Source organism: Canis lupus, chromosome 5 (genome assembly GCF_011100685.1).
Source record: "Canis lupus familiaris isolate Mischka breed German Shepherd chromosome 5, alternate assembly UU_Cfam_GSD_1.0, whole genome shotgun sequence".
In the NCBI taxonomy this organism is placed as follows: Eukaryota; Metazoa; Chordata; class Mammalia; order Carnivora; family Canidae; genus Canis; species Canis lupus.
This window is the reverse complement of record NC_049226.1, coordinates 4,793,025-4,817,428: the sequence shown is the minus strand read 5'-3', so window position 1 is coordinate 4,817,428 and position 24,404 is coordinate 4,793,025. Positions and strand designations below refer to the sequence as shown.

Genomic DNA, 24,404 nt, shown 5'->3' with positions numbered 1-24,404 from the left:
CGGGCGGTCGGGAGAAGGCCTAAGGACCAGAGGTCAAAGGCGTGGAGACAGCGCCCAGCTCGGGGACGGGGACGGGGACGGGAGCGCCGATGCTCAGCCCCGCGCAGGGTCTGGGGAGGAGGAGGGCTCGCTCGTGCAGCGTGAGCCTGCCTGGGCTCCGCACAACAACATCAAAATTGTTGAAATTATGTTTTTAATACAACCATTTCCAGAACCTCGGACGGTAGTGCCCAAAGGAATCTGAAAAATACCCCGCGGGGCAGGGGAGCGGGGCGTGCCCCGAGTCGGGAGGCTGCAGGCGGCCGCAGCGGCGCAGCGCGGCCCGAGGAGCTCTCCCCGGGCGGGGGCCGAGCCTCCCGGCCTCCCGGGCTCCCGGGCTCCCGGGCTCCCCGCCTCCCCGCCTCCCGCAGCCGCGGCCCCCGGCCCCTGGCGCACACCCCCTCGCCGCGCGGCCGCGGGGTCCCGGGCGGGGGCGGGGCCGGCAGCGGCGGGGGCGGGGCCTGGCGGGGCTCGCGGTCGCGGCGGGCGGGAGGCGCAGGCTGTTCAGTCTCCTGATTGGGCCTGGGCTGGGCAAGGGGCGGCGCCTTGGGGCGGCTCTGCGGGCCGGCATTGGGCGCCGGGCAGAGGGGGCGTGGTCCGGTGAAGTCAGTTCCGGTTGGTGTAAAACCCCCGGGGCGGCGGCGCCCGGGCTTCAGATGCTTCTGGGTCGCGGCGGGGAGACGTCCCGAGAGCTCGCGTGCGCGCCTGGGAGTCGAGCGCTAGAGCGACCCGGCGAGGGATGGCGGCCCCCGGGACCGCGGCCGCCTCGGCCACCGGCAAGCTCCTGGTGCTGCTGCTGCTCGGGCTCACGGCGCCTGCCGCGGCGCTGGCCGGCTACATCGAGGTGGGGACCGGGCGGGCGCGGAGCGCGGCCTGCGGGCGGGCCCCGGGGGCCGGGGGCGCGGGGGTGGTCGGCGCTGCGGCGGGCTGAGCGCGCCTGCCCCGCCCGCCCGGCTTGGCGCGGCGCTTGGCGCTGGAGGTCGAGCCGCCTCCGCCGCCGCAGAGGCCAAATGAAAGGCATCGGGGCGCAGGGGGGCGCGCGGGGGGAGCTCCGGGGCTCGGGGTGCGCGCGGGGGCTCAGGGGGCGCAGTGCGTGCGGGGGGGCGCGCGGAGGGCGCGGGCCGCCCCCATCCCCAGCCCCATCCCCAGCCCCATCTCCAGCCCCATCCCCAGCCCCATCCCCAGCCCCATCCCCGCCCCCAGCCCCATCCCCATCGCCATCCCGCCCGCCGCGCCGCCGCCTCCCCGGGGGACCTCTGCGCCCTGCGGCCCCGGGCCCGATGCGGGGGCCCCTGCACCCTGCACGCCGCGGACGCCGCCTTTGTTGGCGGGCTGCCCCTGCACGGCCGCGGGGCCCTGGGGACGCTCGGGCCGCCCCGGGAGCAGCGCCGGCACCGGGCGGCGGGTGCGCCTCCCGCGCCCCCCGCGCCCCCCTCGGGAGGACCCGCCGCGCGGGCACCAGGCCTCGGGCGGCTTCGGCCTCGCGGACCCGGGAAGGGCCTCTCCCGCGCCGGCCTTGCCCCCCCTTTTCAGTGGGTTCCAGCGACGACGAGAGGAACCGACGAATACGCCGTAAAAACTCTGGTTTCATCCTACTTTTTTTTTTTTTCTTTTTTTTTGGGGGGGTGGGGTGGGGGGTGTTCGGAGTTAAGCAGCAGCTGCGATGCATCGGACAAGCCCAGAAACCTTCGTGCTCCGCGGTGGCTCAGGAGCCGGGATGCGCGGCGGGGCCGGGGTCGCCGGGGTCGGGGAGGGGCCCACGGCCTGGCCCGGACCCTGCGGCTTCGTGAAACCCTGTGTGTTCCTGAGCGAGACGTGCAGCTTTTATTCTTCCTTGCCTTCTCGAAATAGTGCTTGAACTGTTGGACCCGAATGGGTCTCTGATGTAGCTTTTTTTTCTCTTTTTTTCTCCTTTTTCTCCACTCTTCACTATTTCTAAAATTACAATGGATTTCTGCACGTTTGGCTAATTTCAGAGAGAAGGGATTGCATGACCTAGGCATCGGCCGAGAAGTTTCCAGTAACAACCCCAAGTTAGAATGTGTTCTACAGAATGTTCAGACATCTGCAGGGTCAGATACGTCTAATCAAGAACACACCTCCGCTGCGGCGGCTTAAAACGTTTGTATTCATCCTGCTTAAAGCTTTATGATTCTTTGCAGGAAGGGGGAAGGGAAGTCGTATTGTAAGTAGAGTTAATGTTTATATACACATGTTTGTAGACCATTATTTTTGTTTCCACACAATGGTTAGATTTCTATCTGTGATCCCCCGATGGGATGTTGCAAGCTAGGTCAGCAGGATGCGAAAGGAAGGAAAAAAAAAAAAAGGATTTTTGTCTGGAACGTAGAATTTTTAGTCATGGTGTCAAAAACCATCCTGCTCCCTCTTTTCCCTCACTTCCCCAGGGGATTCGTAGTTTAAGGCGCCAGTAGATGCACAGTAAAGGATTGGTAGGTTTTAAAGACTAACGTCCTTTCAAGTTTAAGCAGAATATTAACACCTGTATGTGTGCCTGCAGAGAAGGAAAAACCAGTTGTGGATTAAATTCAGTTGTTACCCACAACGTTGTTCCATTGAAAAGGCTGGCTAGTTAGAAGGTAGGAATTAGACATTTCCCTAAAATGGTTTATAAGTGCTGTTTTAGGCTGACTTCTGTTCTTTGGAACTGTATTTTTGACCTCACTAAATGATCTTTCAGATAATTTTTCCTTTCGTCAAGTGGGCAAAATTTTACTTGTGCATGTTTCGTTTCATTTCATTTATTTGCTGTCAGGCAAAGGACTGCTGCCTAAACCTTGATTTAGATGAGAATGGCCTAAATCGGGATGTCTTTGGGAAGGTCTTTATTGAGATTAGCCAAAGGGATTCTAGCCAAATCCCTGATCAAGTTGCTTGGCGCAGAATTATTGATTGGCGAATCTTTAGTGTTGCTTGGTGTGGACTGAATTAATCTCTTACACCTGTTTAAAAAGAAAAACCTGCCTCTGTACCGAGGTCATCTCTTTTAAATCCGGGATATGTTCTGTTGTGTGCATGTTCCCATTCGGGATTCTCCGACGGTATTTGTGCTGAAACTCTGCACTCTGTAACAATGGACATTGATGCTTCCGAGAGCCAGAACTCGGGTTCATTCTGCTACATTTAAAAGAGGGCCGTTTGACAGACAATTTTCAGGAACCTCAGATAACAAGGTATGACAACTGACTTAGAAGATAAAGAAGGCTTTGTGTTGGTATTCTGAGTGGTATAGGGAATGTCTGATTATGATTTGGGGAGATGCCAAGGCTTCTGATAGGATTAGCAGTCATCATTTTATCATGACTACTAAAAATCTTTTGATAAATATGATAAATTAAGTCTTAGCAATCAGGTCCTTCTGTCATAGAGGGATTTTGTTTCATTATCTAAAATTGGGCTATATGACAGTTTAAAGGCATGTGGCTACTGAGCTTGCAGTATGATTGCGGGAAGGAGTTTTCCACTTTATTTAATTTTAATTAATTTAAGTTGACATTTAAAACTGATAGTTCAGGGACTGGAAAACTTTTAGCTGTTTTTGATAGAATTTGGTTATGTGGATCTACTTTTTGAACTGTACATTTAATGAAATCTAAATGCAGATCAAGTATTTCCTATGCAAATTTAGCATCTGAAATGCATTGTACTGTAACATGCACACCAGATTTTGAAGATTTACAATGAAAAAAATTGTGAAATATCTCAGTAATTTTTGTATTGATGATGACATCGAAATGATGGAATTTGAAACCGTGGCTAAGTAAAATATGTTAAACTTAGTTTCACCTGTTTCTTTAATCTTAATGCGGCCACCTGAAAATACAACATATATAGCTCATATTATACTTCTTCTAGACGATGCTAATTTAATGTCTTGCCTGAAATTGATCGAGCATGCTTTTAAATGTTTTTTAGGACAATTTTAAGTGTCATTTTTTTGGTTACTTTTTTCAATTAAAAATGTTATTTAAAAAGAAGTTCAAACTTACAAAAATAGCGAAAATGGTACAAATAACTCTCATACCCGGAATCACCAGTTAATGTTTTTCCTATTCAGCATTTGCTTTATTTTTTTATTCTATTCTTATGTATTTTTTGAAGTATTTATGAGTTCCATTCATCCTGCCCCTTAATTCCTTCACTTTATATTTCCTGAGAACCAAGGAAATTGTCTTACGTGTTAGTACAGTTATCGATTTAAGGAAATTTGACATTGATATGATGTTAAAATCAAATCTGTCCATATTCCAGTTGTCAGTTGACCCAATAATGTTTTTTATAGCATTCAAAAACATAGTTATTTTTAAAGCTGAAGAGCTTAGAAGTCTTGGCAGTAAAATGTGAAGGGTTATTCATGTTTTCCAAATATAAAAAACAGATTTTTAAAAAGGATTTATTTATTTATTATTTTAGAGGGGGCAGAGGGAGAGGCAGGATAAGGGAGAGAATCTCCAGCAGACTCCCCACGGAGTGGGGAGCCTGTTTGGGGGCTCAGTCTCATGACCCTGAGATCATGACCTGAGCCCTAAATCAAGACTCGGTTGCTTACCTGACTGACCAGGTGCCCCTAAGAATCAGATATGTTTAACTTATCTGATGTTTTGACTTTGGAAAATCAAAGCTTAAGCCTTTCAAGATCTTTAATTATGTTTTTCACCCTTTCTGAATTCTTGGGCTTCTGTACTTTTTTTTTTTTTTTTTGGTAAGATTTTATTTTTAAGTAATCTCTACCTCCAGTGTGGGGCTTGAACTTAGAACCCTAAGATCAAGAGTCACATGGTCTGTTGACTGAGCCATCCAGGCTCCCCATTCTGCACTTTTTCTTTCTTTCTTTAAAAATTTTATTTATTTATTCATGAGAGAGGCAGAGACACAGGCAGAGGGAGAAGCAGTCTCTATGCAGGGAGCCCGATGCAGGATGCAGGACTCGATCCCTGCAGCTCAGAATCACGCCCCGAGCTGAAGGCAGGTGCTCAACTGCTGAGCCACCCAGGGGTCCCCACATGTTCTTTTTGACATAACAGAAGAAAAATTTTATAGGTAGTACACATTCATTGTAAAATTTAAAAAATACAGATGAATAAAAAGGGAAAAATAATCTCAAAACGTATCTTCCAGGGAAACCTCACTGTAAACATGATGTATACCTTAGTAGATCAAGTACATATATTTCGTAAAACTGGCATATATTGCATATTGGAGTTGGTACCTAGCAGTTATTACTTTGAGTTGTCCTGAAATGAATTACTGTAAGAAAATCAAGTTTTCTGTCTGATAAAAGGTAGGGATAAATCTTTGTACAGTAATTGTAGTTTCTGGGGGTCATTTGAGAGAGAATTTGAAATTGTCTCTATTCCAATTTTCAAGAGTTGTTTTTTAGTGAGATAAAGTAGATTACCTTGATGCTTAATTAAATTTAGTATTGTATACCTTGATCTATGGCCTAAGATGGAAAGTGGACCATATCGGCCCATTCAAATAGAAATAGGTTCTAAAAAAATAAAAATAAATTAAAAAAAAAAAGAAATAGGTTCTAGTCCTTTGTACAACTAATTATTTTTGCTCAATTTTTTTTTACATAAGCTCATGAAGTTTTTTTTTTTTTTTTTTTTTTTAAGATTTTATGTATGTATTCATGATAGACACACACAAAGAGAGAGGCAGAGACACAGGCAGAGGGAGGAGCAGGCTCCATGCAGGGAGTCTGACGTGGGACTCGATCCTGGGACTCCAGGATCACACCCTGGGCAGAAGGCAGGCGCTTAAACTGCTGAGCCACCCAGGCTGCCCTGAAGATGTTTTTTTTAAATGAAATGCCTTTATAATCTTTTTATTTTTCAATTCATTTTATTATTTATTAAAAAAATTTTTTTAAGAGAGAAAGGAGAGTGGGGAGGGACAGAGGGGGAGAGAGGATCTTAAGCAGGCTCCATGCCCAGCACAGAACCCAACATGGAGCTCAGTCTCATGACCCTGAGATCAAGACATGAGCTGAAATCAGAGTTGGCTGCTTAACCGATTGAGCCACCCAGGCTCCCCAACTATAATCTTTTTTTAAAATAGGCTTTTCATTTGTTATTTAGCCTACGAGTGTTTGTTGAATCACTGTTGTTAGGTTCTGTTTTACTTATTTTTATTTTATTTTAAAAATATTTATTTATTGATGAGAGAGACACAGAGAGGCAGAGACATAGGCAGAGGGAGAAGCATGCTCCCTGCCGGGAAACGTGGGACTCGATCCCGGAACCCCGGGATCACACCCTGAGCCAAAGGCAAATGCTCAACCACTGAGCCACCCAGGTGCCCTGAGGTTCTGTTGTAGATGCTAAATGCTACAGTAGTAAAAAACAAATATGCATAGTGCTTTTTACTCTACAGGATGCACTTGCCTGTGATTTCACGGCCGCACCCTCAGAGAATCTCATTGAGTACATCTGGGAGTCTCAGTTTTAAATGCTCCCCAGGTGATTCTTGTGTGCAAGTACAGAAAAACAAAACAGCAGCATACAAAAAACCCTAACAGAACTCTTTTGGGCACATTATCTTCTTAGTCTCTGTGGGCAGCTTACTGAAGTCAGTATTGTTATCCCCACTTAAAAAGGGAGTCAGTAGAGGTCAGGGGCCTAAGGCCAATCAGCAGGGCCCAGGTACAAATCCATCTGTCCTCTTCTAAGTCTGTTGCTCTTTCATCTGCGTCAGGGTGTTTCATAAGGTCTCTCTTGTGGTTGCAGATCTCCTTTTCTGTCTTCCCCACTACCAAAAAATCTGATGTAAGTATTTGCTTTAAAAGAAATTAATTTCATAGAAGTTAGATATATCATGAACCAGTATATGCCAAACTATATACCAAAGTGGTTATCTTTGAAGGATATAATTACAGGAGACTTTGTCTTTTTACATTTTCCATGGATTTTCCAAAAACTTCTAATGCCTTTTTATATAATGTGCCATCATGCTTGGGCTCTCTCTCGCTCTCTCTCTAAATAATAATTTTGTTTCATCTTCGTATTCTGCAAAATTTAAGGAAAGGAAATTTAAAAGCCCCCCCCCCCCCCGTTTGTGTGTGTGTGTGGTGGAGGAGGGGGAGTCTTATAAAAGTCAGGGGATGGGATTATTTGGAAGAGATTTACAGTCACTAGCCTAGCTAGTTGATAGACAAACCATAGGAGGAGGTTGATGGTTATCACTGACTGGGATAAGATTGTGGTCCAGAAAAAAGTTAATCAGCATTTGGAGTGGGACACCTGTGAGATCAGTTAACTGAGTAGCTCTGGGCAACCTTTCCATTCTCCCTTTCGCAGCCAAACACCTCTGATGGTTACAGATCGGATGTGGTTCCAGAGGACATGCTGTGGTATGATAATGCCCAGGGGAGGAGGGGACGACCTCTTCCTGTGTATCTCCCCTAAAGGGTGAAGAAATCTTTCTCAAAGCCCACCAGCACAATTCCCCTCAAATCTTACTGGACAGAATTGCACCAGATGCTCCTAGCCAAACCAGATGTTGGCAGGGGAGCGGTACTGCGAGCGGGTTGGGTTCTGTTGGAAAAGTGCTACAGGAGTTGGGTAGATGACCGCATGTGTGCAGCAAGGGCATTCTCTGGTTGCTTGTAGAACAGGTGGGCTGGCTGGAAGGAAAAAGAACTAATTCTTACCTAAATTATCTGTGGGTTAAATGTTTGCTGGCAAAACTGAGAAATTGGAGGAACCTCATAAAGGTTTTTTGTTTTGTTTTTTAAAGATTTTATTTATTCATGAGAGAGAGACACACAGAGAGAAAGAGAGAGGCAGAGACATAGGCAGAGGGAGAAGCAGGCTCCATGCAGGGAGCCCGATGTGGGACTCGATCCCGGGTCTCCAGGATCACGCCCTGGGCTGAAGGTGGCACTAAACCGCTGAGCCACCCAGGCTGCCCTCATGCAGGGTATTGATTAGGATCTTGGCCCTTCATTTTGAGGGCTGTTGCTGTCTAGAACAGAATGGCTGGAATGATAAGGAATATGAAGAATTTGACATGAAACATGGAGAAACTGTAAGGGAGATATTTAGCTTGGGAGAAGAAGAAAGTGTGGGATTTAGTGGTGGTGGTGAAGAAGAACATAAGCCTTTTAGAATATTTTATAGTTTGTTTCTGGAAGGCTAAGTAGGAAACTGAAGCAGAGTTTTTCCGTGGAGAAATGAGATGAAAAGACTGTAGGACATGGTTTTATTTTACTCCCTTATGAATATTTCCAACATATTATGGTAGAAATACAAAGATACTCCTATATACACCACCCAATTTTGTTAAATTTTAACACTTCCCATATTTGCTTTAGCCTTTTTTTTTTTTTGAGTACTAAAACATAGATAAATAAAACATTACAGTAGAAAGGCCTCCTTTGAACGTTTACCAATCCCATTAACCTTTCTTTCCAGAAGTAACTCTTATCTTGAGTTGGGAGTTTAGCATTCCCGTTCATGTTTTCATGCTGAGAGACGTCCCTTTCTTCTTTTTGGATTCCAAAGAAGTTTGTTCAGGTTCTTAGAGTTGTAATAAATGTTTATCAATGCAGCGAATTAATTGTTTGAACATAATTATGATTTAAAAGCTAAGATACTTGAAGTGGAAGTGAAGGTAGCCCCGTCCTCCTGAAGGTGCCAGGCATACATGGCACCATTGCAACCCTCCCTACATCAAAAGCCCTTGAGTATTTTTTAGTATATGTGCTGCCGAAGCGAGCACTGCCCTTGAGTATTTTTGAGCTTTTTAAAATTTATAACTCAGTGTATTTTCATAAAACACATACTGATGTAACTACTGCCAAGGTAAAAAATAGAACACTCCCACCCTAACCGCCCCCTCTAGTAATTATTACACTGACCTTTCTGGTAATTATTTATTCTTTATAGTTTTACCATCCAACCATTTGTCCTTATTCACTGTACTTTATCCTGCTTTCTAGATTTATATAAATAGAATCCTTCCGTATGTATTCTTAAGTATCTGGGCTCTTTCACTAAGCTTGTTTTTGTTAATTTTTTTCCCCCAAGTAATCTCTATACCCAGTGTGGGGCTCAGACTCACGGCTCTGAGATCAAGAGCCACATGCTCTTCTGACCGATGTAGTTAGGTGCCTTTCTTTCACTAAACATGGTTTTGAGAGTCATCGATATTGTTGAGTGTAGCTGTGTAGTGTTCCAGTATATGAAGAAACCATGATGTGTTTTGCTAATGGACGTTTGGGATGTTTCCAGTTTGATATTATTGGGATACTGCTCTGCTTTTTGATTTGCCTTTTTACTCTCCTAATGATCCCTTTGGAGGAAGTTCTTAATTTTAATGTCTAACATATCTCTTTATTATTATTATTGTGATAGGTGTTTTTCTTTGTGTGAGTACTATTTGAGAAGTCTTTTCCTACCCTGAGGACATAAAATTATTCTCCTAGATTGTCTATTTGGAGCTTTTTATTTTGCCTGCCACACTTAGAGCTACAGTTTACCTGGGTCTGATTTTTGTGTAATGAGAAGCACAGGTCTTTTTATTTTTATCTTTTCCATATGGGTATGTGGCCCATACCATATGGCTATCCAGCTTGCACCATTTATTGTCAAGGTCATCCTTTCCCTTCTGTTCTCCCATGGCGCCTTCATTGTTAATTAATATCTCTGTATGGGTGAGTCTGTTTCTCGGCTCTCTTAATCATTGATGTCTGTGTGTATCTTTGCATCGAGTCTATACTCTCCTAATAACTGTGCTTTATAATGAGATTCTATATCTGCTAGAGCATGCCCTTTTACCTAGGTTGTCTTTTAATATTGTTTTGACTATTTCATAATTTTTTTCTGATATATATATATTTGCTGCATATGGCTGAAAACAGTCACTTGTCAGAATTTTGATTGAGATTGCCCTGAGTCTAGTTAATTGGAGAAAAGTTGATTGTTTTTAATGTTGAGTCTTCCAGGGGCACCTGGATGGCTCAGTTGGTTGAGCGTCTGAGTCTTGATGTCAGCTCAGGTCTTGATCTCAAGGTTGTGAGTTTGAGTCCTGCACTGGGCTCTGCACTGGGCGTGGAGCCTATGTAAGATATATATATTTATACATATATATAAAGAGAGAGAAAATGTGTCTACTAATCTAGAAACATGGCACATACCTTTATTTAGGTCTTCTCTCATTACTCTCAATCTTTTTATAGCTTTCTGCATAGAGCTCTTGTACCATCTTGTATTAGATTTATTTGTAGGTATTTGGTTATTTTTAATGCTGTTGTAAATTTTTTGTTGTCCTTTTGTTGTGGTTGTGGAAATGCAGTTGATATTTCCAAATTGACTCTGTATCCAGGAGACCTGTTAAATTTGTGCACTGATTCTAAAAATTTATTAGTAATTTTGAAAATTTCTGAATATGTTCTGTGGATTTTGACAGTTTTTAATTTCTTCCCTTCCAGTTCTTAGAGCTTTAATTTCTTTTTCTTGCTTTACTGCACTGGCTATGACTTGTAAAATGTTCAGAAAAGTGGTAGTAATAGCTGGTATCTTTTTATTTTTCCTGATCTCAAGAGGGAAACTACATTTCACCATTTATGATACTTACGGATTTCTTTGTAGATACCATGTCCTTTATTAGATTGGGGAGGAGCTCTTTTATTCTCTAATTGCTCAAGATTCTTGTCAGGAATGAATATTGATTATTTTTCACTTTTTTCTCCAAATGATTAGATGGTCATATGATTTTTCTCTTTAATTTTGATAGTGTGAAATATATACATATATTTTTTGATAGTGTGAAATATATTGATTAATCTTTTAAATATGTAAGCATCTTATGCATTCCTGAAATGAGCCAAACTTATTTATTTTCTGGATTTGGTTTGCTAAAATAATATTCAGGATTTTTGCCTCTGTGTTCAATAGTGTGTTTGGGGGTACCCAAGGTGGCTCAGTCACTCTGTCCCACACACTCTCTCTTGCATAAATCTTAAAAAAAAAAAAAAAAAATCATTTAAAAAAGTGGATTTGATTTTTTTTTTTTTTTTTTTTCAAGTTGTGAAAAGGATGCCTCAGTAGCTTAGTTAAATGTCTGACTCTTGATCTCAGCCCAGGTCTTGATCTCAGGGTCATGAGTTCAAACCCCTACTCAAAAAAAAAAAAAAAAAAAAAAAAAAGGGTTTATCCTGTTTTTCTCTTTTATAACATATCAGGTTTTGGTTTCAAAGTTCTATGGCCTCAGAAAGACTTGGAGAGAGAGGTTATTGCCTCTTTTTTTTATTGGACATTATTTTTTCTTTTAATGTTTGGAAAAAATTTACCAGTGAAGCCATCTGGACTTTTATTTTTGGTAAGGTTTCCAAGTATGGATTTAATTCATTTACAAATTATATATATATAAATATATATATATATATATAAATAGGATTAGACCTATCTTGTGTGAGTTTGGTTAAGTTTCTCTAGTAATCTATGACATTGGACTTTTTAAATTGATATTGTTTGATCAAACTTGTTTATAATACACTCTTAGTAGTCTTTGTAATATGGGTAGAATCTGCAGTGATGCCCTCTTTTTTCATTCCTCACTTTGGTTATTTTTGTGTATTTGTTTTGCTTTATTTAGTCACTCCTACAAGTGTTAAGTCTTTTTAAATAATCAACTTTGGGCTTTGTTGATCCTCTCTGTTGTATGTTTATTTTGCATTTTCTTCTATTTTTTTTTTTTTTAGAGTTTATTTTTAAGTAATCTCTACACCCAAATCAAACTAACAGCCTTGAGCTCAAGAGTCGTGTGCTTTACAGACTGAGTCAGCCTTCATTTTACTTATTTCTGCTGATTATTATTTTCTTCTTTCTACTTTCCAGGGGCTTAATTTATTCTTTTTCAAACAATTTGATATGACTGCTGAAAAATTTCTTTCAGCCTTTCTGCTTTCATATTAATTTAAAGCTATAAATTTCCCTCTGAACAGGGCTTTAGCTGCTGTTCACAAGGGATTTTTAAAAATTTATTTATTTATTTATTTATTTATTTAATTTTTTAAAAGTTGAGATGCAACTGACCTATAACATTGTGCAAATTTAAGGTGTACAGTGTGTTGGTTTATATATTGCAATATGATTACCACTGTCATGTTAGCTAATAACCACTATCACATAATGTAATTATCTTTTTTGTAGTAAGAACAATTAAGATCTAGTCTCTTAGTAGGTTTGAAATTTGTAATATAGTACTATTGATTATAATCACTGTGCTGTGCATTGATCTCCAAAACTTATTTACTAGTTAAGTTTGTACCCTTAAACAAGCATTTTATTTTTTTATTTTTAAAGATTTTATTTATTTATTCATGTCAGACACAGAGAGAGAGAGGGGCAGAGAAACAGGCAGAAGGAGAAGCAGGCCTCACCCAGGGAGCCTGGTGGGGAACTCGATCCCAGGTCTCCAGGATCACGCCCTGGGCTGAAGGTGGTGCTAAACCGCTGAGCCACCTGGAGTCTGCCTTGGGGCTTGATCCCAGGACCCTAAGATTACGACCTGAGCCAAAGTCATACACTTAACTGACTGAGCCACCCAGATGCCCCCACCATATAAATTTTGATAAGACTATTTTTATTATCATTCAGTAAAAAAATTGGTTTTCCATTATAATTCTATTTTTTTCTCCATGGGCTATTTAGAAGTACATTTGCTGGGGCACCTGGGTGGCTCAGTCGGTTAGTCTGTTTCTTGACCTCATCTCAGGTCTTAACCTCCAGGGCATGAGTTCAGGCCCCACTCCTCGCTCCTGGATGGGCTCCTCAGTGGGCATGGAGCCTACTTAAAAGCAAAAAGTACATTTGTTAATTTCTAAATATGGGGGATATTTCTGATTGTCTTTTTGTTATTTAATCCAGCTTAACTGCATTGTGGTCAGAGAACTAGTCTGTATGATTTCAGTCATTTGGAATTTGTTGAGACTTGTTTTATGACTGATTTATGGTGAAATTTTCATCCTGCTCATGAAGAAAATGTCTATTCTTCAGTTTTAACTTCTGATGTTTTTTGTTGTGTTTTGTTTTTTTAAACTTCTGATGTTTTGTATGTATGTGCTGGTCATGTTTTTATGTTCAGGTTTTTATCCTTAATGATTTTTTTGGATAATTTTTTTTCTCCTTGTAGTTTTGACAATGTTTTATTTTGAAGCTGTTTTTAGGTGTGTACAGATTTAGAATTATTATTACTATTTTTAAAGATTTTTATTTGAGAGTGAGAAAGAGCACAAGCCAGGCAAGGGGTGGAGGGAGAAGCAGGGAGCCTGACATGGGGCTCAAGCCTGGGATCATGACCTGAGCTTAACTGACTGAGCCACCCAAGTTCCCCCAGATTTAGAATTACTATCTCTTCCTGAAGAATGGAATCTCCCATAGTTTCCAGTAATATTTTTTGCCTTTATTAATACTTTGTCTAATAATATTTCTATATGTTTTACATATGCTGTGGTTTTCTCTTTTGTTAACCTAGCACTTGTGTTTTCCTGGAATATTTAGTACATTTACATTTAATGGGGCTGCTGATATGCTTGGGTTCTCATCTACCATCATATTTAATGCTTTTTGTTTGTTTTGCCAGTTCTGTGTCTGTTTTCTTAGTTAATCCCTTTGGAACTTGTTACTGTTTAACTTCTCTCTCTTATTACTTTGGAACGTATTTATATATCTTTTATTATTACTTAGTGGCTACTTGAGAAATTTCAGTATCTGTCACTTACCAGTGTCTTACATTAATTGGTATTTTTCTCCTCTTCCTGGACAATAGAAGACCTTAGAAGACTTTAATTCCATTTAACCCCTTCTCATCTCTTGCCATGGTTATCACGTATGTTCATTTCATTTTAAACCCCGGAGGACGTTACACAAGCCTTTTATACAGTCAAGTGAATTTAGGTCGGTGGCGATTGACTGGAGGCATTATGAGTATCATCTGGGAAACTTTTGCAAAATAGAGATAGCTGGCTCCAATTTGGACAAATGACATCAGGATCTCCTGACAGAGGGTCAAGCATTAGTATTTCCTAAAAACCCCTCATGTAATTCACACTTGTAGTAAAATTGAGAGGCTCTGATATAGATTTACATATTTATTCTAATTTTTTATGCATCTCTGACCTTTCCAGGATAATTTTTGGACTCCAAAACACTTTAGAATTCTAAGGGTAGGTTGGCTAGTGATGTATTCTTTCACCAGATATCTTTTCCATTGTCTTTCTTGACAGAGATAGGCTCATTGAGAACAGAATTTTCTTTCCTCATCTTACAGCGTTTACTCCATTCCTGATATTTTGTTACCAATATCCTAATATTGAATGTTATCAACAACTTGAATTTGTTGTCAGCATAATTATACTCCTTCGAAAATAATGTGTTCCTAAGTCTACTTTCAAGCTTTTCTCTTTGAATCTGGTTTTCAACAATTATGCTATTATATACTTAGGCGTAGTTTTTTAAAAAATAGGTTCTCTTTGGGGTTTCTGAGTGGCTCAGTTGGTTAAAGGTCTGATTCTTGATTTCAGCTCAGTCATGATCTTGGGGGTCGAGGTATCTGCTGGGTGTGGACCCTACTTACTATTCTCTCTTCCTCTCCCTCTGTCCCTCCCTATTTGCGTGCTCTCTCTCTCTAAAAAAAGAATTAAATTAAAAAAAAATGTATTCTTGTAGACCTGCTTGAGTCTGTGGTTTGATGACTTTAATCAGTTTTAGAACATTCCCAGCTGTTTTCTTTTTAAGTATCGTTGAAAAAAATTTTTATTTATTTATTCATGAGAGACACACAGAGAGTCAGAGACACAGGCAGAGGGAGAAGCATGTTCCCTGCAGGGAACCTGATGCGGAACTTGATCCCGGGACCCTGGGATCACGACCTGAGTCAAAGGCAGAAGCTCAACCTCTGAGCCACCTGAGCATCCCTCTTTTTAAGTATTTAAATATTGCTTCCACCTAATTTTCTCCTTTCCCATTGGACTCCAAAAACAAACATCTTAGACGTTGCCACTGTGTCTTCTGTGTCTCTCCAGGCCTCATTCGATAGTCTTTTTTCTGGCCCATCTTTCTGTTTACTAATAATTATTTCAACTGTATTTGATCTGCCTTGAAGTCCATCCATTGAGTTCTTATTTATAGTTAATATAGTTTCAGGTTTTTTTTTTTTTTTTAACTTTTATTTAAAGATTTTACTCCTATATTTGAGAGAGATCGCACAAGCCAGGGGAAGAGAGGCAGCGTCGACTCCCTCACTGAGCAGAGACCCCAATGTGGGGCTCGATCCTAGGACCTTGGGATCATGACCCGAGCCAAAGGCAGATGCCTGACTGAGTTGCCCAGATGCCCCTGTGGTTTCAGTTTTACAATTAAAATTTTAAAAACATTAAAAAAAGTTTTTTTTTGAGGTTTGGCTGTTACTCCAATTATCATACTATATAATATTAGTTTTAGTAAAAATGTGGCATGCTTGGGGTGCCTGGGTGGCTCAGTGGGTTGGATGTCTGCCTTTGGCTCAAGTCATGACCTCACAGTCCTGGGATCGAGCCCCGCATCAGGCTCCTTACTCAGCTGAGAGCCTGGTTCACCCTCTACCCCTGCTGTTCCCCCTGCTTGTGCATGCTGTCTTGCTTGCTCTCTCTCTTGCTGTCAAATAAATAAAATCTTAAAAAAAAAATATGGAATGCTTTGTGAATTTGTCATCCTTGTGTAGAGGACATGCTAATCTTCTCTATATCATCCCAACTTTAGTATATGTGCTCTGAAGCAAGCTCCCGACAATCAACATGGAGGTAAAACATTGCAGTAAGTGGTTCTTAGTAATCAGAAAGCCAAGGAAAAACTCTTCTAAGGCCCTCAGTTTCTCAGCTATCGAACCACTATCAGTAATTGTCCTTTATGACTCAGATGTGTATGATCTATCTCAGGGACCTATTTGCCACTTCTTAAAATCTTTTATTAAAAATGACTGAGATTTTTGGGCACCTGGCTGGCTCAGTTGGAAGAACATGTGACTCTTGATCTTGGGGTTGTGAGTTCAATCAAGGTCCACGTTGGGTGTGGAGATTACTTAAAACAACTATTTTTAAAAAGTGACTTGAGATTCTAAATTGACTCCTTACAGATGATAATTAAAGGCGAGCTTTAGAATGTATCATGTGTTAAAGAAGAAATACAAAATCATTGAGAAAAATTTAGACTGTTACAGGTAAAGCAAAGCAAAACAAAACCAAAAAATTAACTGATTAAAGAATTAAAGTATTTACCATTTGGATAAATAATTTATTTTCCCACTCTTTTTATACATCTTACTTAAAAACAATGGATATTACCCATTTCCCTCCCATCTGACATATTGAATAACTTTCCAGGGTCTTAAATATTATACACTGCTTTTGGTTGAATCACTCTTTGTGGTTTGGGGTTTTTGAACTCCCTGCATTTAAAAAAAAATTTAGTAGTATTCTTTCTAGCCGATGTTACTAAAAAGTAACATGATTAAGATGGAGCAGAACACACATACTACATGTTGGTGCATTTGGAAAAATGCCCCAGAACCCTTCTCTACTTGCATCCTGGGGTCAGCTCTCTGAGGGGATAGCCACCTGGGCAGGACTGCCCTTCCAAGGCTTAGGAAGTCTGCAGGACTGCCCTTCCAAGGCTTAGGAAGGCTTAGGAGAGGGGTGCCAGAGTAGACCAGCCTGTCACAGGGTCCTCTGCATTCTGGCCACTGAACTTCTCCGTGGAGGTCTTCCCCAAGCAGGGGACAGTGTATGTGTGGTAAGAGCAGAGCATTTTCTTCATTAGGTGTGGCTGGTCACGAAAGGGACAGCTGTCCAGGTTGGGCTGGGACTTGGTACATCTGGTTCGGCCAGTCTCGGCGCCCAAGAAGTAGTTCATCCCAGCCACAACTTGCTCGTGGAGGCCCACCCCCTGAGCGCCACCTGCAGTGCCCTCGCTCGCCTTGTTGGACTTGGTTAGGGCAAAGTTTGACACCTGCCGCGCATCCTCCTCATTGACATGGTCAGCTGCCCATGGGGTGCCCACCATTGGAGACCGGCTCCTGTTCATGCCAGGGCTAGGGACAGGGCCAGGGTCAGGGTGGCTGGCAGGGTGCGCAGGGGCCCAGCCATAGTGTGGGTGAAGCTTAGGAGTGATCCAGCAGTGGCCCTCCCTGCATTTTTATTTTATTTTATTTTTATTTTTTTCCTCCCTGCATTTTTAAACGTACAATGTTTATACACCCCAAGTCGCTTCCATACCCTGAATATGGAGAACTTAAAATGATGCAGACGTTTCCAGTTACTGCAGAAGAATGCTGTTGACCATCAGTGGTTGGGTATTTGCAGTATTGGAATTACAATTTGAATATATGAATGCATTTTGCTCTTATAAGAATAAGTGAGAAAATGGGAAGCAAAGTGCTTATTGTATTGATAAAAAGTATGTGGCTTAAGTGTTGGTTCTTATGTGGTGCTTTCTGGAGTCTTTGAAGTTAGGGGACCACTCAGTGGGCTCCATGATGTAGGAAAGTGAGGGAATGTTTTTATGTATTTTATTATCACTGTTCTTTGAAAAGATTCTGAGTGAGAGAGTGAGCAACCATGTGGGGGTGGGGGTCGGGGGTGGGGGGAATGTAGAGGGAGAAGCACACTCCCCCTGAGCAGGGAGGCCCAGTGGGGCTTGAGGTGGACCTCCATCCCAGGTCATGACCTGAGCCTGATGCCCATGCAGAGGTCAGTCTCAAAACCCTGAGATCATGACCTGACCTGAAATCAAGAGTCTGCTGCCTGAGCCACCCAGGGGCCCCTGTGTAAGTAGCCTCCAGGCCCAACCTGGGGCTTGAACTCATGACCCTGAGATCAAGCGTTGCATGCTCTTCTGACTGAGCCAGCCAGTCGCCCCAGGAAGGAGTGTGTTCAGATGCTGGAATTAAGTTTTCAAGGATATTTTTTTGTCCTGAAACACTGGGAGTAATTGAGATTTGTAGAAATCATTACCTTTCTTGTAGCAAAATCCCCAAATAACATGCATATCTTTGAACTTGCTCATTTTTTCAAGAATATATTATATATAAAAGCAAGGATCTTCCCATGCTGTAATTTATTTAATTCATTCCTCTGTAATTGGATATTCATATTTCTGTTTTTTTCTCTAATGTAAACCGTATATGATGGATAGTGCCTCTTTTTTGTTTTATCATTTTAGCTGTATCTCAAATTGACATTTAAAAGAACCTTTGGATATAACTTGTTTTAAAGTTGAGGACTTTAAAACCATGGTAATTGGTTCATTTGAAATTCTTCATAGTCCTCATTATTAGCCCATATTTATTAAATTGCTGTATGCAGGGCACTGTGACAGCAGAAATAACACTAGCTGCAAGCAACGCATGAGTTACTAAGATGATAAATGAAAGAAACCTTTAATGTTGTTGGAAAAGTGATAGTCAACACTTCTCCAGTCTTATTTTTTTAAGGATTTTATTTATTCATGAGAGACAGAGAGAGAGCGAGGCAGAGACACAAGCAGAGGGAGAAGCAGGCTCCCTGTGCGGGAGCCCGATGTGGGACTCAATCCCAGGACCCTGGGATCACACCCTGAGCTGGAGGCAGATGCTCAACCACTGAGCCACCCAGGCATCCCTCCAGTCTTTTAAAATAGGTGGTTTTAACCCAGTTTATCTTTTTTAAAAAAAACTTATTTCTAGGGTTTATCTCCAAATATTTTATATATGCCAGCCTAAGATGAAATATTTTTCTGAATTATACAACTGAAACTTTTCCTTCCTTCCTTCTTCCTTCCTTCCTCCTTTCTTCCTTTTCTTCTCTCCGCCTCCCTTTCTTTTTAGAGAGCCATTGCACCTGCATGTGTGGGGAGGGGGAGGGGAGGGGCAGAGGGAGAGGGAGTATCTTAAGCACGTGTCATGTCCCGCATGGAGCCCAATGCAGGGCTCAGTCTCACGACTTTGAGATCATGACCTGATCCGAAATCAGAGGCTTAACCAACTGAGCCACCCAGGTGCCCCATAATTTTTTTTTTTTATAAAATATGTATAACATTGAATGGTTAAAATGGTAAATTTTAAGTGTATAGTTTAGTGGCATTAATTCCATTCACAGTGCCCTGCAACCATCAGCACTATCCATTTCCAGAACTTTTCATCAAACAGAAACTCTGTGCCCATTACCCATTAAGGCCCTGTCTCTTCCCCCACCCCAAGCCCCTGGAAACCTCTCTTAACGATTTAAAAAAAATTTTTGTTTTCCTTTCTTATTAATTTGCCTGTTCTTATAAATGTTCTTATAAAACATACTGTTTTCAAAGAAAATGTATCAGAATGGCATTCTTTTTTTAAAGCTGAATAATATTCCATTGTGTGTATATATGCCACATTCTGTTTATTCATTCATCCTTTCATCCTTTGATGGACATTTGGGATGTTTCCACTTTTTGCTTATTGTGAATACTGCTGTGGTAAACATTGGTTTATTTGTATCTGAGTTCCTCTTTCAATTCTTTTGGGTATGTACTGAAAAGTGTAATTCCTGGATCATATGGAAATTCTCTGTGGAACTTTTTGGGAACTGCCAAATTGTTCTCCATAGTGGCTGCACAATTTTACATTCCCACCATCAGTGTGTGAGCTTTCTAATTTCTCCACATTCTTGCCAACAGTTATTTGTTTTTTTGGGTAATAGCCATCCTAACAGGTGTGAAATCATATCTCATTGTGGGTTTCATTTCCCTAATGATTAGTGACGCGGAGCATCTTTTCATGTTGGCAGTTTGTGTATCTTTGGAGAGATGTCTATTCAAGTCTTTTGCCCGTTTTTGAACTGGGTCTTTGTTGTTGAGTTGTAGGAGTTCTTTATATGTTCTGAATATTCATCCCTTATCAAATATCCCTTGCAAATATTTTCTCCCATTCTGTAGGTTGTCTTCCCTCTCCTGATAGTGCCCTTTGTACAGAAGTTTTTAATTTTGATAAAGTCCAATTCAGCTATTTTGTGTCTGTGCTTTTGGTGTTATTATCTAAGGAATCATTGCCAAATAAAATGTGAAGATTTGCCTTTGTGTTTTTTTGTTTTGCCATTGTGTTTTCTTTTAAGACTTTTACATTTTGGGGTGCCTGGGTAGCTCAGTTAGTTAAACACCTGACTTTGGCTCAGGTCATGATCTCAGGGTTCTGGGATCGAGCCCCATGTCAGGCTCCACTCCCAGAGTTTTATCTTTTTAGCTGTTGTGTTTAGGTTTTTGATCCATTTTTAGTTAAATTTTGTTTATGGTTTAAAGTAAGGTTCTTTTTTTTTTTTTTTTAAATTTTTATTTATTTATGATAGTCACAGAGAGAGAGAGAGAGAGAGAGAGGCAGAGACACAGGCAGAGGGAGAAGCAGGCTCCATGCACCGGGAGCCCGACGTGGGATTCGATCCTGGGTCTCCAGGATCGCGCCCTGGGCCAAAGGACAGGCGCCAAACCGCTGCGCCACCCAGGGATCCCTAAAGTAAGGTTCTAACTTCATTCTTTTGCAGGTGACTGTCCAGTGTTCCCATCAATATTTCTTGAAAAGCCTGTCTTTTCCCTGTTGAATGCTCTTGGCACCCCTGTCAAAAATCATTTGATTATATGTGCAGGTGTTTATTTATGAGCTCTCCATTCTGTGTGTTTATCTTTATGCTAGTACTACACTGTTTTCATTACTATGGGTAGCTCTGTGGTAAGTTTTGAAACCAGGAAGCATAAGTCTTCCAACTTTGATCTTTTTTTCAAGACTGTGAGATTCCATATGAATTTTAAGATTTCTAAAAAAATTTCTGCAGAAAACACTTGGGATTTTGATGGTGATTGCACTGAATTAGTAGACTGCTTTGAGTAGTATTGTCATCTCAGTATTTTTTTTTTAATTTTTTTTTAATTTTTATTTATTTATGATAGTCACAGAGAGAGAGAGAGGCAGAGACACAGGCAGAGGGAGAAGCAGGCTCCATGCACCAGGAGCCCGACGTGGGATTCGATCCCGGGTCTCCAGGATCGCGCCCTGGGCCAAAGGCAGGCGCTAAACCGCTGCGCCACCCAGGGATCCCGTCATCTCAGTATTAAATCTTTAGGTCTTTCACATAAATTTTTGTAATCAAATTGTTTATAATTGATATACTGTGATTAGTTTTTAGTTTATACTATAACTTCCAGGTGTTAGGTTGTGTGTGTGTGTGTGTGTGTTTTTTAAAGATTTTATTTATTTATTTGAGAGAGACAGAGATAGCAACAGAGATAATGAGAGAACACAACCAGGAAGGAGAGGGAGAGAAGAGGATTCTCCGGTGAGCAGGGAGCCCGATGCGGGGCTCGATTCCAGGATCCTGGGGTCATGACCTGAGCCAATGGCAGACACCTAGCCAACTGAGCCACCCAGGTGCCCCTGGGTGTTAGGTGTTTGACGACCATTAGCTTCTGAAATTAATCACCATCTCTACTAACTGTGATTCCCAGTATATAACCGCCAAGTGGTGATGGAAAGCCTGTATCCTGCAGACAGAAGGTGCCCTGGGCTTCTGTTTTATTTGGCTCCCACCACGTTGGGCTTTATTGTATTGTATTGTATTTTTTTTTTTTAAACAATTATTTTTTTTTTCTTTTTTTTTTTTTTAATTTTTATTTATTTATGATAGAGAGAGAGAGAGAGAGAGAGGGGCAGAGACACAGGCAGAGGGAGAAGCAGGCTCCATGCACCGGGAGCCCGACGTGGGATTCGATCCGGGGTCTCCAGGATCGCGCCCTGGGCCAAAGGCAGGCGCCAAACTGCTGCGCCACCCAGGGATCCCGCTTTATTGTATTTTAAATTCAAATTGAACATCACCATTTCCAGGGCACCTGGCTGGCTCAGTTGATGGAGCATATGACTCTTGATCTCAGGGTCATGAGTTTGAGCCCCACATTGGGTGTAGCGGTCATTTAGAAATAAAATCTTAAAAAAAAAAAAATGACCATTTCCAAATAATAAGGATTTTTATATTAAAATTTGTTTCCAAAAAAAAAAAATTTGTTTCCAGGTTTAAAAAATTTGAAGACCTGACAGCCATGCTCTGGTAGCACCGGCCCCCTTTAGATGGAAGGAGTCTCCACTTTTCCTGGGGGAGGTTGAATGTGGGTGCATTTTTGCCTTAGACTCCTTTCTGCTGCGATCACCTTTCTCTTATCCGTAGGCAGAGAGTTTCCAACCCTGTTGAAAAGAGGAGAAAGAGAAAGTTGGATTGAAATTGTCTCTTGGAATAAATGTTTATTACGGCAGATTTCAAGTGACCTGAGAACCACCTTTCATAACAGAATCTTCTTGGATTATCTGATTGACCTCTGCCCTGCCCCCACTCCCTTTTGAAGATGATTGCTGCTTACTGCTCTGTAAACGTCTTTCCTTGTAGCAGCTCCTTTTTATTTATTTATTTTAAATGTCTCTACACAACGTGGGGATCAAAGTCAGACCCAGAGATCAAAGGTCACATGCTATACCTACTGGGCAAGCCAGGCACCCCCTCTAGCAACTCTTAAGGAAAATGAGGCTTGATTAGATTCCTCAGAATCGACGTTAATAAAATATCCTGCTGAGCTATCATTATGAAAGATTAATCTTGTGAATTGATACAAGTCATTGAGACTGCAGATTGGTTAGTGTTGTTTTTAAACAATGGAAATAGTAATCAGCGATTAAAATCAGATTAAAATGCTTTAAATATTGATTTTAAAAGATGCAAAACCTGATAAGCTCCCGGCCAAATTGAGCCATTACATGTGGTTTTATGTGTATATGTAGTGAATAAAGAAGTTGAACTTGTTACAGAACAATGAAAGTGGAGGCATATTGTAGATCTAGTGGATGAATGGATTTCATTAAAATATCCCCACGGTAATCTGATATTATGAGAGCAGCATTTATGTCTGTCTGCGAGAAGCTATAGGAAATAGAACAGAACATAAACTTCAAGTCCCATTTGAGGTAATGATGGTTACTTCAGTACACATTATTATTTTTATTTTCATTAAATATTTTATTTATTTATTTGAGCGAGAGAGAGAAAATAAGCAAGCAAGCAGGTGGAGGGAAAGGGAAAGAATCCCAAGCAGATGCATGCTGAGCTCAGCCCAGTGCAGGGTTCGATCTCATGACCCCGAGATCCTGACCTGACCTGAGCCGAAACTGAGTCAGATGATCAACCAACTGAGCAACCCAGGTGCCCCTTCAATACATATTATTAAGAAGATAGTATTATAGGTATAGCATTTTTAGCGTCTTTTTACTTGGTAATTTGTGAAGATGGATTTCTTTGGGATATCACCTCAGTGCCATATCCAGTATTTGGTATATCTGTGGGTTTAATGGGAACAGATATTTGGAAGAAAGCAAAGAGACGGATCAGGAGTGTCCCCTACAAATACAGATAAGTTTATGTTATTTTATACCACCATAGGTAGAGTTCATTGTTGGCCAAGTAAAATACTATGTTAAATATTATTGAGATTAACATAGGGCTTCTGTGATGTTAATGTAGGCAGCTATTAGTCTTACATACTTATGGAAATGTTTGAAACCAGTTTTTTCATAGGGCCAAAGAAGTGGCTTTAACCTAATATGAACACTTGCTTCCATCCTGGCATTAAGTATTAGAGATAAGATGCAAAAATTCTTTCAAAAATTCAAAAGAATTCAAAAATTCTTTCAGCTACTTAATAGCTGTTCCCAAGAGACCAGGAGAGTGAAAGGAGAGTTATTCTAATACAAGCCAACCTGGATTGCTCAAATTTGGCTGAGGTACTCACACATAGTACTATACATAAATAGCTGCTTGACTTGCCAGTCTTTGAAGGGTTAAAGGTGAACTAGTTCTGATGACTTTGTAAGACTGTTTATTTTTTATTTTTTTATTTTTATTTTTTGTTTATTTTTTTATTTTTTATTTTTTAATATTTTATTCCTTTATTCATGAGAGACACACAGATAGGCAGAGACAGGCAGAGGGAGAAGCAGGCTCCCTGCAGGGAACCCAGTGATGTGGGACTTGATCCTGGGTCTTCAGGATCACGACCTGAGCAGATGCTCAACCACTGAGCCACCCAGGTGCCCTATAAGACTGTTTAGAAAAAAACTGAGAGATTTTTGTAGACCGTGTGTGTGCTACACAAGTTCTCATATGTGCTGAAAATTGCCTTTGTGTAGGCACTGCTGAGGAGACTGCGGAGGGGGGTTGCGGAAAGGGTACTGTGTTGGTAGAAATAATTTTTTTGCAGTGTTTGTGTTGACACCATTTAGAGGCTTATCTACTAAGGACATATAAATACTTGTAGTAGAGCTAA

The 24,404-nt window shown here is 41.4% G+C and overlaps 1 protein-coding gene and 1 pseudogene across 4 annotated transcripts in view; one reads left to right on the top strand and one right to left on the bottom strand.

Annotated features, from left to right (window-relative positions):
• The first annotated feature begins 690 nt into the window (after window positions 1-690).
• APLP2 (amyloid beta precursor like protein 2) overlaps window positions 691-24,404 on the top strand; it is an 82,087-nt gene continuing 58,373 nt past the window's right edge. For all 4 annotated transcript variants that reach the window (XM_038535634.1, XM_038535633.1, XM_038535632.1 and 1 more), the window contains exon 1: window positions 691-883. In XM_038535634.1, coding sequence (XP_038391562.1) covers window positions 779-883 — 105 coding nt within the window. In that variant the 5' untranslated portion in view covers window positions 691-778. The remainder of the gene's footprint in view (window positions 884-24,404) is intronic.
• LOC119872118 lies at window positions 15,728-15,829 on the bottom strand (annotated as a pseudogene).